At 42.7% G+C, this 16,159-nt stretch overlaps 2 protein-coding genes across 2 annotated transcripts; both read right to left on the reverse strand.

The window, feature by feature from the left end:
- Positions 1-1,225: 1,225 nt before the first annotated feature.
- LOC309694375 (uncharacterized protein) lies at positions 1,226-6,836 on the reverse strand. The gene is made up of 7 exons (XM_082514434.1): positions 6,582-6,836; positions 5,585-5,787; positions 5,390-5,482; positions 5,103-5,198; positions 4,866-4,976; positions 4,658-4,787; positions 1,226-4,572 (listed from the first exon to the last, which is right to left on the reverse strand). The coding sequence occupies exons 1-7, from the start codon at positions 6,604-6,606 to the stop codon at positions 2,699-2,701; spliced, it is 2,532 nt and encodes an 843-aa protein (XP_082370560.1). The 5' UTR covers positions 6,607-6,836; the 3' UTR covers positions 1,226-2,698.
- Positions 6,837-8,840: 2,004 nt separating this feature from the next.
- On the reverse strand, positions 8,841-14,941 carry LOC309694376 (uncharacterized protein). The gene is made up of 7 exons (XM_082514435.1): positions 14,774-14,941; positions 13,327-13,538; positions 11,899-11,982; positions 11,720-11,812; positions 11,530-11,640; positions 11,289-11,421; positions 8,841-10,800 (listed from the first exon to the last, which is right to left on the reverse strand). Exons 1-7 carry the CDS (start codon positions 14,775-14,777, stop codon positions 9,422-9,424), a joined length of 2,016 nt encoding a protein of 671 aa, XP_082370561.1. The 5' UTR covers positions 14,778-14,941; the 3' UTR covers positions 8,841-9,421.
- Between the last annotated feature and the right edge of the window lie 1,218 nt (positions 14,942-16,159).

Genomic DNA, 16,159 nt, shown 5'->3' on the forward strand with positions numbered 1-16,159 from the left:
TCCACTGAGATCACTGAGTTAGGGAGAGAAGGAGAGCAAAGAAGGGAGAGGAGGAGGGACTAGGAAGAGAGAGGGGGGGGACACATCTGGTTATGATCTGTATTTATTAGCAGGCTCTCATTGTAAATCTGTAGGATTTTTGGCAGATGTGGTGCTCAGCATGAAGCGTGATGCATGCATTTCACAATACGTGCCTTCATCAGGAATACATTATTCCATAGTAAAACTCACAGGAATGCACAAACAGAGCTCTGCTTTAAGCTTTGTTTTTGTGAGTTACACAACCCCCTGGAATTTATGAATCTGACAAGTTGGACTGGAATCTGTTTCATTCACTAGAAGCAAAAGCTTAAGCTATACATGTGAAGAAACAGGAGACGAGAGGCTCGGGGTGCTTCCAGAGAAGACCAATGTTCACAGGAAATCAGTAGGATTTCTTAGTAAGCTAGAAGGAAGGCAGCCAACGCACCTCCAGCTAGAAGATGCTAACATCTTGCAACATTTAAATCATTACGACAGCCAACTTTGGTGGTTGCACCTCCCTGTGAATGGCAGAGAAATGGGTTTGTTTTGAGAGAGAGTAAAACTCAAAGGTTGCTATGGACGAGTGAGCATGGATGAGATGTAACTGGGATGGGGAGTAAGAAAAAAACCTGAAGTTGAAAAAAGACAAACAGAGCTTCTTTTTTTCCCCAAAGGAAAAAAAATCCCATAAAACTCAGCACAGATGGAAGAAATTAATGGTAATGCGTCTCTTACATAATGACACATCATGTTTGCCTGAATTTCAAGTTAAAACACAAAACTGGGAACAAAGTGGTCCGAATCCAGCTGTTTTTTAGCTGGACGCAAAGTAGAGAATTGAATTTAAAAGCTAGATAAAAATGTGGTGATGCTTTTTATGCCGCCTTTAAACACTTCAGAAATGGCGGGACCCCAGTGAGGAAATGAGGAAACGAGAAGAAACTGTGCTTTAATCAAACTTCCAAGCTGTGCCAAAGAAAGCAGATAAAGGGGACATGGGCCACAGCTGCAAAGCTGTATTTGTTTTCCTGACAAATAAATAATTTGATGATAGACAGTCATTATATCCGCTCTGCTGGTTAACTAACACGCATCAGTGCATGGCAAACTGCTTAATAGTCACCTACTGCCATCTAGTGAAACTGAAGTCTAATACAGACACCTTTTGTTTTTCTGAGAAAGAAAAAAAACTTAACAGAGATAAGGAGTAACGAAGGGAATTTAATCTGAAATTCACAAACCTTTCAAACCACAGAGAGAATACAAAAGGTGAAAAAAACAAAACAACAAAAAGAAAATGGGCTTTTTAACTTTTACAAACTCACACTTATTTGTCATCCAGCATATTTACAGAGAACATTTTTTCCACCTCTGCAACTTTTACCTCCTTTTCCCAAACTATATCTTCATCCACTTCAGACATACAGCACATGCCCCCCCACCCCAATCATCTCAGTGACAAAATATTCTCTGAACTCCTTTTATCCGTCTCCCCTGATCCATGTGAAGCAGAGCTGGTGTTTGTGTAGACCAGATATAATGCTTAAATGCTCTGGCAGCACCTGAGGTGACACTTCACATGGCACATTCTTAGCTGACTCTTAACATTAGCCAAGAAAGCACTGACAATCCACACAGGACCCGACTCTGCTGCAGCTCTGTTCAGTATTTACTCTAGCTTTTACTGCAAACATTTACTAAACAAATGAGCCTTGCCTTCTGAAAATTACACCCCTCGCATGACAAACTGCAATCTCAAATAATCACATTTGCCCTTTCGGTCTCTGGCATTCCTTTTGACTGCTTCTTATTAGACAACCAATATATATATTAGACATTGTGGTTACTCATGACTTAGGAAAGAGAGGAGAAGCTTCTGTGTGATTACAATTGTAAAAAAAGGCCAATTTAAACCCAAACCGCGCTGCTTATTTTGAAACTGAACCAAGCCGTTTTGGGTCTGACACTAACCAAGGTTTTAAAAAAAATCATGAAACTAAGTTAACAAATACAAAGGGCCAACATGTGAGTCAAATTTCCTGGCTTAAAGTCTTGTGGCTCAGGCCCAGAAGAGGGATGTATGCCCCTGTGCTCTCAAATGTGCAACATAGCAACAAATCTCTGCTGAACCCTTTATATCTATGCTTTGTCATCCAACTTAACTGTCAGCTTAGCTGCAGGGGGGATTGTGATGTTTAGGAGACAGCGTTGAATCTTATCATCATCAGAGCTGCAGTCTGCCCCGGTCAGTTAATCACGGTAACCTCATCATTTTCACAAGTGTGGTGATCGAGAGCTGGGTCTAACAACTGTCACAACCGACACTAAGAATCAGGATCAATAATCAGAAGTTCAGACAAATATTTATCTCTGTAACTATTAGGGAGGTCTGGAAAAAGTAAGTTCCAACTAACATCTCATTGCATTCACGCATGAGAAACTGATGCACAGAAGAAAAAACAAAACAAAACAAAACAACCAAAGCCAGATGGGAAAAGAGGGAAGAATTTGTTTGTGCTGGTTGGAACAATCTCGAACTAATGGATGAAGAACAGGAGCCGAATCTCCTCGCCTCACTTTCTACAACAGCCAATCGGCATCATTCCCGTATTGCTTGGTTTAGTTGGTCCATTGAAAGTTTCTTAGATAATGTCAGTTTTCCTTCATGCCTGCTTCAGCTCATGTTTGAGTGGCTTTTCAGGTGCCTCCTCAGGTGGTTCAGACAGGTGTAAGTCTTGGGGCAGATCTGGCAGTGATACGGTCGCACCCCCGAGTGGTTCAGCATGTGCTGCTTCAACACGCTTCCGTCTGAGAAGGCCTTCCCACACTGGGAGCACACGTACGGCCGCTCCCCCGTGTGCACGCGCATGTGAACTGTGACTTTGTGCGCCATTGTGAAACCTTTGCCACAGACCGTGCACTTGAACGGCCTCTCTCCCGTGTGAGTGAGCCTGTGCGTGCGCATCGCCCCCATCTGGGAGAAAGCCTTCCCGCAGTCTGGGCAAACGTGCGGTTTCTCGCCCGTGTGAACCCTGGTGTGACTCCTCAGTCCTCCGGCCGTGGAGAAGCACTGCGAGCAGTGAGTGCACTGGTAGGGCCGCTCTCCCGTGTGAGTGCGCATGTGCTGCTTCAAATCATAGCGGTTTCTGAAGCCGCGGCCACACACCAGGCAGCTCTCCGGTCTGTCGTCGTTGTGGCGGAGCTCGTGATTGGCCAGGCATTTTTCGGAGAGGAAACATTTGCCGCATTCCTGACACTGATACGGTTTCTCGTGGTCGACCCTCTGATGGTACTTGAGCTCGCTGATCCCAGGAAAGGTCTCGTTACAGTATCTACACCTGAAGCGATGGTTGGGGCTGTAGGGGAGCTGATGTTCACTCATCTGATGGTTCCTCAACAGATGAGCCATCTTGAAGGTCTTCCCACAATGAGAGCATTCATATTTCGTCAGCAACTGGACACACTGGTGTCTGACGCGCTCGTGCATGGACCTGAACTGGCACCCACACTTGGTGCAAATGTGGGCGGCGTTTTTACACTTCCTCTTCCTGTGCCCTGACAGGTGAGCCTCGGTGCGGAAGGCTTTTCCACACTGAGAGCATTTGTAAGGCTTCACAGCTGTGTGGAATCTCTGGTGTTCAAGAAACTCAAAGCGATATTTGAAGCTCCTGCCACACAGCGGACAGTTATGGGTGACTCTTCCTCGCTGGTAGACTGCTTTGACGGACCTCTTCCTGGAGGAAAGAGACACTGATGTCCGATGACTCGAGCCACTTTTCCTGTGTTTATCTCCACTCATTAACTTGAGGGTGTCCATTTCACCAACCTCTTCATGCCTTTGTTGGTGTTTGTCCAGACTCTTTGAGGAGATGAAGCTCTTTCCACATTGCTTACACTGATAAGGCTTCTCATGATCAACTTGCTGATGGTACTTCAGGTCACCTATTCCTGAAAAACCAATCCCGCAGTGGCTACACTTGAAAAGGCGGCTTTGAACATGAGTTAGCAGATGTTCCTTCAGGCTGCTGGACTTTGGAAAACTCTTTCCACACTGCCCGCAGTCGTAGTTACGTCCTCGTTTCGGGCAGTGATGTCTGAATTTCTCCAGTGACGTTGGAAAACTGTTCCCGCATTTGATGCAAAGATATGCCGCATTTTTGCATTTCCGCAGCCTGTGTCCAGCAAGCAGAGTGGCTGTTCGGAAAGCCCTCCCGCACTCAGAGCAGTTGTAGGGCTGCAGCCCGCTGTGGACTCTCTGATGTTCAATGAGGACAGAGTGATGCTTGAAGCACTTGTCACACTCGGGGCATTTATGGATTCCTGACTGCTGTCTCCTGCGCGGAGACGAAGTAACATCGGCCCTTTTTGGAGATTCGGGAAAGTCAGCTGAGGTGGAAGGGTTTGTGGACAGCTCTTCGTCAAACATGACAATCTGAGGGACGTCATTATTTTCATCATCACAAGCACTCGGGTGGGAAGCGATGGCTACTTCCAGAGATGGAGGGAGAGACAGCGAGGGGATCAGAAGATCATCTGACTGAAATGGAGCTGCATGAAAAGAAACAGGAAACAAATATTAATATAGTCCCACATCTTGAACTAAAAGAAGATGCACTGACTAGTATATGCATACCAATGCTGCTCTTTGCTAATTTCCCGTGGCACTGTTTACTCTGGAGAAGAAATTTAAGGTCCTCTCCGTTGGACACGCACTGCATATACTCCTCTAGGACTGAAGGGGCAGCACTAATCCAGGATGCAGTCTGTGAGACACAGGCACAAAAAAAGCACATTTAAAAGCGCTCCTTTATTTTATCATCTTAAAAAGATCCTCTCTGTACCTGTTTGAAATCTGGTATTGGCAGCAGCTCCTCGAGTCTTGTGAAAAACTCACAAACTAGGGTCTCGAGCGCCGTATCAAAGTCAGGGCCGTACTCCACAGGAAACACATTCTGCCACATGGGAAAAAAAGAAAAAAAAAAAGATCTGTACTGTCAACATACAACCTCGTCCTTTTACACATGTTATTATAATCACATTTTTAAATGTGATTCAAACATTGTCAGTCCCAACTTTACCTTGAGAAAGTGTTCTCTGCCATCCGTGTCTTCAATGAGGCCTTGCACCAACTTCATAAAGTTTGCCTCTGGTGCTTCAATTACAGGATCATTGGTCTAGATAACCACAGGACAGGTCATAGGTCAACAGCTAATAATTATTTTCATTATTACTGTTGAATTACTTCTTTAAAAAAATCAATTTGTTTGAACAATCCTGAAAACAGTTATGTTTTCATCATTTTTTGATTTTTACAAATTAGCCATTTATATATTCCAAATTAAAATACGCTAACAGGCTCACCCACCTCCTCGATGCAGGAAGATTGGATTCGGTTAAGGTGGCTCTGAACCGCCTTGAGATCTTCAGGGTGTTCAGAACGCAGCAGTTCAAGAGTTGTCTAGAAGAAGCGTAGTTTATAATATTAACACGTGCCTCGCGTCCTCGTCTCATTTGAATAGCTCCTTTTACACACGTCATGCGATCCAGACATTTCACTTACCCTTGCTCTCAGACCCAGTGAGAGCAGCCTCCCTTCCCTCTTACTCATCAGTTCAGGAACTGCATCTGTTACCATGGACACAAACTCCTCCAGTTTCCCATAGTGCTTTATGTTCCGCTGGCGCACCACTTCCCACATCACAGCAGACATAAGGCGGAGTGGTGGGACCAGGAGAGCCAGCGAGGAAAGGGGAACACTGAATTCTTTGGAGAGAAAACAGACTGGGTCAAACAGGCTGTCAGTCAGGTTAATTAAGAACCTGGTACCCCTCTGTGGACCCGAGTTTACATGAGAATATTTAACTTTGAGGCAGAACAGAGATCCCCTTCGTTGTTTCAAAGGCTAGATTAAATGTTATTAATGTAAATAGTTGACCGTGCCTTAAATATGTCAATAGGAAGAAGGTAAATGAGTGGGAGATACTGTTTTTTGTACAATAAAACCACTTGTCAGCACCGTCTGTTCACCATCGCTACTGTCCATCCATGAGCTGCAGAAACACAAGACTACAGCCCGTCCTTAGCCTAAAGCACCAGGTTTGTGTGCATAAATAGGATAAAATTCAGTTGTTTTACACTAAATTAACCACAAAGACAAAGAGACGATGTGAGTTTATTACGGAGGCATGAGCAGGTTAGATGGGTAAACAGCTAGTGGTAGCTTAACGCTAGTTACTTTATTTAAAAGGAATCGCGTTATAAATGCCTGTTAATAGACCGATTTTTTAACCGCATTTGATACACTGAAGCAAGCCTTTTCATGCAAATAAAATGTTTGGAAACGCGGACAATCCCCACTGTTTCTTCCATATCTAGAGCATCAGCTAACTTGCTGGCTACAGGGCAAAACCCGGCTTAACGGGGAGCAAAACAATTCTTGTTCCAGAGATTAGTCGAGGCCTCCTCAGCTCCCAGTAATCCTTCTCTTTGGCTAGTCGGCTAACCACATAACAAGCGAAAATACAACATGTTGTTGCTCTCCACGAGGTAACACTTACCCATATCATTCATTGTGGAATTCATTAGCAACGATGGAAGGGAAACGCAACATGAACAGCTAATTCGTTCATAATATCGGCTAGTGTAGTAGCTAACCGAATATACGGCTTCAGGCGCCAACTTCTTCCTGAAGCACGCTGTTCATATCGCGAGGAGCGCTGGGCCAGTAGGTTCATCAGGGAGGTTCGTTTTGTTTTACGGGGCAGCCCGTACACAACGAGTCCCATTTACTTTTGTAAACGCACCACGCCTCCGAAAAATCTAAATAATAAAGGGTAGCGTAAAGACCTGGCTCAACTGTATTTTATTACACAGTTCGTACACTGTTGTTATGCTCATATTTTAAGTTCGGAACAGACGTTACAACGTAAAGTGTAAAAAAAAGAATCAACAACTAAAAAAATAAAAAAATACAGTAAACAAAGTAATAAAAAAACTACTGCCATTTCAGCTTTGGAATAAGAGTTAGAAACTTTTTACTTTCAACTAAACGTAATTTTTCATTTGTTTCGACGGTGTGACTTTATTATTTTAAACACAGAAACACATTAAACAAACCCACAGCAGGATGTTTAACCTCCTAAGACCCAAACTCTTTCATTACATGCATTTTTAATTTCTCTTTGCCATTTGGGCTGATGAATGTAAAAACAAAGAATTAGCAGTTTGTTTGTTTTACCTTATTTTTGTTTCAGAGGAAAATAAGATCCACATATGAAGATGTTCTTTTTAAATTTAACCCTTGTGTGGTGTTCATATTTTTGTTACTCAGCCAGTGTTCATGGGTCTGGTGGACCCGCTAGAGTTTTGGCTTTCCAAATTAACACTATCAAACAATTTTATGTTAAATTACTCAACAGATGTTTACTTCATCCCAATTACAAGCCATATGAACAGTAAACATGGTTAATTTTTTCCCTTTACCTTTGTTAGATCACATTTATGAATTAATATGTGTCTCTTTTTTTTATTTTTTTTATAAAATGTTATAAAAAATAGATCAGTTATAATCAAGTGGAGTGAGTGGAAAGACAACACATTTACACGTGAAGCAATATGTTTCACAACTAAATGGGATCAGCTGTTCATCAATGGTGACATTAGGCCCAGGGTAAAAAACAGGGGGAGGTGGCGCACACACTTATCCCACACTGTCCTGATGGCAGCTAGCTTGTCTCTCTGCCGTCGAGCTGGTCTGTCATCTTGGTTATCAAAACGGATAATCCTGGAAATTTTGTGGAAGTTTTCCAGAGACATTGATGCATGGAAAGGTTCTTGCCGGTTTCTGCATCCCACAGGATTCTGTGGATTCCCCTTTGGACCTCAAAACTCCTGCAAGGATAAGAACCCCAAAGTAGGCCTGCAGATCAATTTGGTCCATCTCCTTCCACCTCTCTCCAAAAACACACGTCCTTCTAGATTACTGCAATCCAGAATAATTTTCTGGATGGAATCTGGGATGAAAAGCTCAAATGAAGACTTGATGTCCTGCACATGAGTAACTGTCAGCCGTGTTGGCCCTGGCTTATCACAGTAACAGCTCTGTAGGGTGGCTCATTTCTTGGGCAAGAAGACCATTCAATTTCACCAGTTATTGACATCCATATTTCTTCACTTGCTGTCTGGTGGGCTTGTTCTGGTCCTGGAGCTGGCAGCAGATGGGGTACTCGTCTTTGTTTGGTTACTAAATGGTGCTCAACCTCATCCTCTTCTTCAAAGTCACTGTCAGACTCTGAATTTTCAGAAATGTGAAATATTCTGAACCCTCTTTGTCAACATCATCCTCCGAAGCCCCTCTCTCTTCCAAAATCAATTGGATGGCCCTCGCAGCAGATAATCTTTTGCCATCTTGATCAGTTGTGATAAAGAACCACACTGGCAAATTCTTATTTATAGTATTATGCCCCTAATTTGCAGGAGGGACAGGGTATGAGAAAATAAAATTTGGATCCCTCAAGAAAGAGGGTAAAATGTGCAGGAATGTAAGAGCAGACGGTGTTGATAGTTGAATTTTCAACAATGTTGCAACTTTGTGCGGGAGCAGGAGGGGAAGAAAACACTATCAGCAGCACCAGAGAGGAGGAAGACAGAGTGTGGGAACACAGGACCTGCACTTTCAACACTTTTATTAGGCCTGGGTCCAGTGGACCCAAACACCTTGTATGTAATGTAAATGCGTGGGGGGAGGTACAGTATGAGGTCATTGAAAATTAGTTCGGATTTATGTTCTTCACAGAAAATAAGCCAAAGCCAATGAATTTCAGGTTGAAAAAATAATTAATTGTTTAATTTTTCTTTTGAGAAAAACTGAAAACGGGTCTCACAGACCCGAACACCATACAAGGGTTAAATAGAACAGTGACAGTATAAGGTCCTCATAAGTGGATATCAGGCTGTTGTAGAGCAACAAATAGGACAAATAGGTGGCAATTATCTAGTTTATTCTGTGTTTACAATATTGAACAGTGTCACTGGTAAATAATACTACTCCAGTCAGTGTTACCTCATAGAAGGAAAAATAATAATAATAATAATAATACAGGCACTAATAAACGCAGAAGGACACCGTTTTCTTGGATGACTTCAAAATCACATTTTAGGATATCAGAAAACAAATAAAACAAAAACAACACAACAAACAAAACATCTGTATGTCAGGACCAGAAGCTGCACTTGAGAGTGACATTTTAAATGGAGGATAAGGAAGGAGTCTCTAAAAGAAAAGAAGAAAACAAAGTCCAAATCCTATGATGCAGTGCATGAAGTCAGCAACAGTGTGTACAGTGTCACTGCACAAAGACCTCATCAATGGCAAAAGACCATTTGATAGTCAGTAGAATCAGAGGGTCTGAGACTGGACTACACTGTGAGATTTTAAGTGTCTTTTCAGGTGACTGAGGCACGTGTACGTTTTTGCACACAGCTGACAGGCGTAGGGCCGGACTCCTGCATGGTTCATTGTGTGTTTTTTCAGTTCGCTGCCACGTGAAAAGCCTTTCCCGCATTCAGAGCACTCGTAGGGGCGTTCCCCAGTGTGAACACGCATGTGGAGCGTCACTTTGCTCGCCCTGGTGAATCCTCTCCCGCACACCGAGCACTTGTATGGCTTTTCCCCCGTGTGGGTGCGCCTGTGTATCTGCAGCTCTCCGGCAGAAATGAAAGCCTTGCCACAGTCGGAGCACAGGTACGGTTTCTCTCCTGTGTGAATCCTTACGTGTACGTTCAAGTTTCCTGACACGGAGAAACGCTTCTCGCAGTAGGTGCACTGAAAGGGCCTCTCGCCTGTATGACTGCGCATGTGAAGGTTCAGATCATGCTTGCTCTTGAAGGCTTTGCCGCAGCGTGTGCAAATCTGTGTCCTCTGCTGTGTGTGGCGCAGCTGGTGAGCAGTCAAACACGCAGCCGAGCTGAAAAACTTCCCGCACTGCTGGCACTGATTGGACAGCTGAGGAGGATGGATCTTTTGATGTGATCTTAGCTCGCTTATACCCGGGTATACCTCCCCGCACTGTCTGCATGTGAAAATGCGGTTCTGGTTGTGAGTCAGCTTGTGCTTAGCCAGCAGGTACATTTTCTTAAAACTTTTCCCACAGTAAGGACAGTCAAACTTGTGGATGCTATGAACACACTGGTGTCTACATTTTTCCTGCATAGACTGAAAGCTTTTCCCGCATTTGATGCAAATGTACGCTGCTTTTCTGCACTGTGTCCGCCTGTGACTTGATAGATCAGAGCTCCGCCGAAAAGCTTTCCCACACTGAGAGCACTTGTAAGGGTTTTCTCCGGTGTGCAGCCGCTGATGCTCCAGGAGTTCATACTTGTAAATGAAGCACTTCCCACACTGAGTGCATTTCTGTGCAACTCTCTGTCTGAGAGGGCCGATCACAGAGCTGGATACCACATGACTCTCAGCAGATGAAGAGGGAGCTTGGCGAGTTGTTGTAGCTTGGTCACCACACTCCTCCACAACATGTGTGTCAGGAATGCTGTCGGTGTCTTTTCCTCCCGCCTCTTGTTCTGCGCTGTGAGACTCTTCCTCATGTGGCCATCTTGTATCCCACATGTCACCATCTCTGGGCTCTTGAAAGGCAGCTGCTTCAGACACTCTTTGGTTTTCGAAAGTTGGTGCATTTGATTCCACATCTTTGGCGCTGTTGTCTATCAGGGAGACGGGGAGCGACAACGAGGAAAAAAGCCGCTGCTCTGAGGGAGATGGCACTGTTTGAAAGAGGAATTAAGAATTCAAAAAGAAAAGGGTCAATAAAAATAACTGCATCCAATACCAATGCATTTTTATCTTTTTCAATTAACTGAAGGTATTTGGCTATAGAAATCCAAAACACAGCTCCCAATGTCAATCACAGGACCTACAATAGAAATACTGCATCTGACAAATACATAACTCTGATTAAGTGCACATATACACTTAAATTTTATTTATAGAGCCTCAGTTCAGCAACAGCAGTCATTTCAAGGCATCTTATACTGTATGTAGCACACATTATGAACCCATTACAGACTGTCAGGTAAAGAGCCTACAGAGTGAAGAGAATCCTAATGATCAGATCACTCTCTGTGTGCAAGCACTTGGAGATGCTGAGGAGGAAGAACCCTTTTAAACAGGAAAGACCCCCGGCTTAAGCATCATTAGTTTGACTATGGTTGCGGGGGGATGTGAATGAGAAAAGAAAGGCAGACAGACTCACCACTTGAATCTATCTTGGCCATTTCACTATTGCGAGGCCTGGTTCTGAGCAATACTTTGATGTCATCAGCTTCAGTTACACAGTGCATGTACTCCTCTACCTCAGCTGGTGTATCACTGATCCACAAAGCAGCCTTTATCAGATAAATAATATGATTTTAATGCACAGGCCTTAGACTGCTAATCTGTGAAAACGCCCTAAAAATAGTCATTTCTTACAGGTAAAGACTGTGGACCTCTACCTGTTTAAAGTCTGGTACTGGCAGCAGCTCTTCCAGTTTGGAGAAGAAGTCACAGAGAAGCTTTTCCAGTGCTGTGTCAAAGTCGGGCCCATACGCCACAGGAAACACATTCTATCAGGCGAAAAGTTATTATTAAACACCCTCACCTATTTATATTTAGACTAACTGTAAGACAAAAGCAGAGACACACTTTGAGGAAGTGTTCTCTCCCTTCTGAGTCGTCCAGGAGTCTCTGAACAAATGTGACAATGTTGGCTTCAAGAGGGTTACCTTCTGGATAGACCTGCAGAGTTAAATAAACAGTTAAAGTCAAGCAGAGCTTCTGAATCAGCCAATAACCAACATCCAGGAACGTTAAGCACTACACACCTGTCGTGAGCGAGTTTGCAGCAGGCAACCCAAGTGTGTTTTAATGCCTCCGAGATCCTCAGAGTTTAACATTTGCAATATCATCTGGAAGAGACGTTAAGGACAGACAAACAGTGAAAGATCAAATGTAAACAGTGAAATCTACCTGCTGCCTCTTTCTGTTCTACTTACAGAAAGACTTGCCTTTAACTACCTCTTGTTACGAACTTGCATGTTCATGTGTTTGTTTTGTGCAGGTGATGTATCTTTTTATGTTAATTCAGCTGTGCCAGAGCCCTGCTCCGATTGGTGTGTGGATACACTGCCCCGACGTGACTGGTTCCAGCTGGAGGACCCGCCCATTAAAAGAAGGCTGGAGTGTTATGGCGGGAGAGGTCCTCGCGTTTCATGACCCAGCAGTGTACCTGTGGCAGCTGCTGGCTGCAGTGCGGCTTAAAAGTTGTGGAAGTGGAGTGGGTAGGGGTGAGCTGCCGTTTCTTTTGATCACCCGTTTTCTCCTGTTTTGAATTAGTTAAGGAGCTCAGACTCTGTCTTTATTTTTGGACTTTGTTTTAGGAAGGTCAGGGGTGTGGGATTTGTGTAGATTTGTTTTTGTTTATTATTTTGGCCTTGGCTCACCCTGAAGTGTTGACACTCCCGTTTTGTTGTTCCTTTTTTTCCACTTTGTAAATAAATCACATTATAACGAACGGATTTGTTTCCTCTGGCTGCTTGGGTCTTGGTCTTGAGCGAGTGCCTCACTCATGTTACTGCCTGGCCCTAGACGGGTCGTAACACCTCTGTATCTACAAATGTGACACTAAAGATTTAAGAAAAAGTATTATGTATATTTGTTACTCATATCATCTTCAAGACAAAGTAAAGTTTTGGAGTTTGTGATCATCCATCCAACCATTCGCTTCCGCTTATCCTTTTCAGGGTCGCGGGGGGTGCTGGAGCCTATCCCAGCTGTCATAGGGCGAAAGGAGGGGTACACCCTGGACAGGTCGCCAGTCTGTCGCGGGGCTAACACATAGGGACAGACAAACATTCACCTAGTGGCAATTTGGATTAGCCAATTAACCTATCCCCACAAGCTGCATGTCTTTGGACGGTGGGAGGAAGCCGGAGTACCCGGAGGGAACCCACGCAAACACGGGGAGAACATGCAAACTCCACACAGAAAGACCCCGGCTTGATGATAGAATTGAACTCAGGACCTTCTTGCTGTGAGGCAACAGTGCTAACCACTGTGCCACCAGTTTGTGATCAATGCAATGCTTTTATTTTGTTGTTAGATTAACAACTGCACGAGCCAACATAATCCTTACAAGTTTGTAAAATGAGAAATTCCACAGTCAGACAAATATGCAAATACCTAAGAAATTTTAACATGATAGAAATGTGACTAATACATGTGGAGACTGAATCCGCAGTATGTTTCCTTACCTTTGCCCTCAACCCCACAGTGAGCAGTGTCACCTGATGGCTTGTTAAGATGTCGGGAATGGCTTCAGATACCAAGGACACAAATTCCTCCACTTTCCCATATTGCTTGACGATTTTCAGATGAACCACCTTCCACATCACAGCCGACATCACCCGCAGTGGTGGAACCAAGAGCCTCAGCGATGATGGAGGCAAGGGCCCCTCTGTACGTGCTAGAACAGTACATTGATCCTTTCAATGAATCTGTAGAGACTCCTACAGCATCAATATTCTTCACACTTTGAACAGTTGGAATGAGAAAACTATTCATAAAAACACAGGTGTCGGTACATAAAAACTCAGTTTTCTTTAGGTTGTTTGTTCTTCTTAAAAGAAGAAAATATGGTGTCAGGTAGAAGTCAATGAAGCCACACGTGACAAAGATTTTAATAGGCTTCCATTAGTTGTGGGGAGAAAAAAAATGAAAACACCAAAGTATCACAATATTTTTGCGTGCCAGTACATACGCTGAGAGTACTATGAACATGTGAGCTAATCTTATGCACCACTATCCTGAGATATTAGCTGAGCAAACTTACATGAAATCGGCTCAACCATTAAAAAAAACATCCAATATTGGACACGTCTAGCTTAAGAAAGCTACCTCCTAATTTAGAGCAAGCTCAGTCCCAAATGTGCTGATCGCAAAGGAAACACTTAAATGTAAATTTCCGTCTATACAGTAAGCAACAGCTGTGATTTCCCCACAATTTATCACAGTTAATAGCTGTATTATCAGAAACTTAATTGCATGGAATTGTTTCAGGTTTTAGTGACAGTATTGGTACACTTGACAATCTTATTGTCATAAAAAAAATGAAGTGAAATAAATTTTTCTCATTGGACAAAACAAATAATGACAAAGTTTAACTTTAAGAACATAATTGGCAGTTGAAAAAAAGATGATAAGTGACAATATATGTCATTGCAATACCCAGCATATTGCAAAAATGTCAAAAATCACAATAATATTGTTTTGTAAATTAAGTATCGGTAATACTGTATTGTGGGGTGTCCGGTAAGTCCCACCTCGAGCTTCTAGCTTGTGTTATCTTATTGATGTGTGATATGAATGTGTGCTTAGGATTGGTCCACCCTTTAATTTCTTATCTGTGTATGACACTACTACCTTTCTGTGTAATTAGGATCTCTCTTATGTGTTATCTTTCATGTGAACAAAATAAGACTGAAGGGGCACTGCCGAGCAAAAACAAACCAAAAAACTTTCATCGTCTGTGATTTATCGGCAGGAAATTTACTGAATATTTTTCAAAGTGCACTATAATTTCTTCGACTTTTTTTTTCACAAGCTGTCGAAAATGAGTCAAAGAGAGGAAGTTAACGTTAGCGGAAAAGCTAACGACATCAAGACAAACAAAGACAACCGATAAAGAAAATTAACCTTTACCCATGTTGTTATCCTGAAGAGCTACAGCTGTTCAGCGGACACTGAGGAAGGCTCCCTCATAAAATAATCTTCCCGCTGGGGTAACGCTGACAACAAGCACTCGCTTCAACACACCTCACCGTTTCCAGTAGGCGGACAAACACAGCAGAGTAACTTCCGGACTCTTCTTCGTGGTGCATATGTTGGGTTGACAGCTCTACCGCCCTCTACTGTCTGCTGCAAACAGCTCAATAACGGCAATTACACGCAGTCAGAGACGTCTCTGCCAGTTTATTCAAGCTGTAAATGTAAATGAAAAAAACCCTCTCTGTTATACGTCTTTAGTGGTAGTTTATAGCCTAAATGACAGTAGTATGAAAATGATTAATATCATAACATTTGGATGAACAAAAAAAAATTATAAAGAGGAGGACGAGAAGATAAGCAGAAGCGATCAGAAGGCCATAGTAAATCACCAAACCTTTATCACATGTTCTCTAGTTTTTCATTAATACTGCATGTTGATGGGCCTTGTCTCCTTTCCAAACTAAATCTGCTCATCCTTCAGACTCATGTGTAGTTGCATGAACCCCCTGGTGGTGGCAGTGAAGGATATGAAACAGTCATGGCTCAGTAAGTATTTATCAGAGGCAGAGGATCCATGGGAGAAGTAATTAGATAGTGCCTCATCAGGCCATCTGGGCAGTATAAACCAACATGACTAAGTAAATACCCTGCAGCACATGTGGTGACTGACAGACGCAGTACCTAAAAAGGCTATTTCCGCTCTTTTCTGTTTTTGTTTTTGTTTTCTTTTGTTTGTTTGTGTTCTTTATGTGTCTCTCAGTCCTTTCAGTAAAGCCAGCCTTGGTTTTTACTTTGCTGTCACCCACAGCCACTCGGTCCAGGACTAAAAAGTTACAACAACATGCAAGCTAGCTATAACTTTGTATTCCAATATCAATAAAACTGGGTGATAAACTACTAAAATACACGTGTTGCAGTGTGGACATCAAGTAAGAAAATCTAACTCACTGTGAACAGATTTCAGGTAAGAGGATCTTTATCAAAAAACCTGACTGATTGAGTCCATAAAGTTTATTTTGTTTAGTTTTTTAAGGTACCCAAAGTCTGTAGGATCATTAAAGAAGGCTTTAAAATCAACTTCACATATAGAACAATTAGATCTATTTTCTTTTAGAAAGAAAGTAATTTAAAAAGAAAATTACCCATATTTAAAGTATTTGAGGCTTAACATGAAAATACCAAAAGCAGTATATAAACAATTTTAATTCCAGAGAAGTTGGAACAGAGATTTAAACTGTTTCATGAAAAATATTAGCTCAATTTCAATTTGAAGGCAGCAACAAGTTTTAAAAACGATGGGATGGGGGCAACAAAAAGGCT

The sequence above is a fragment of the Aulonocara stuartgranti genome, assembly GCF_965226115.1.
Source record: "Aulonocara stuartgranti genome assembly, chromosome: 18".
NCBI classification, from domain to species: Eukaryota; Metazoa; Chordata; class Actinopteri; order Cichliformes; family Cichlidae; genus Aulonocara; species Aulonocara stuartgranti.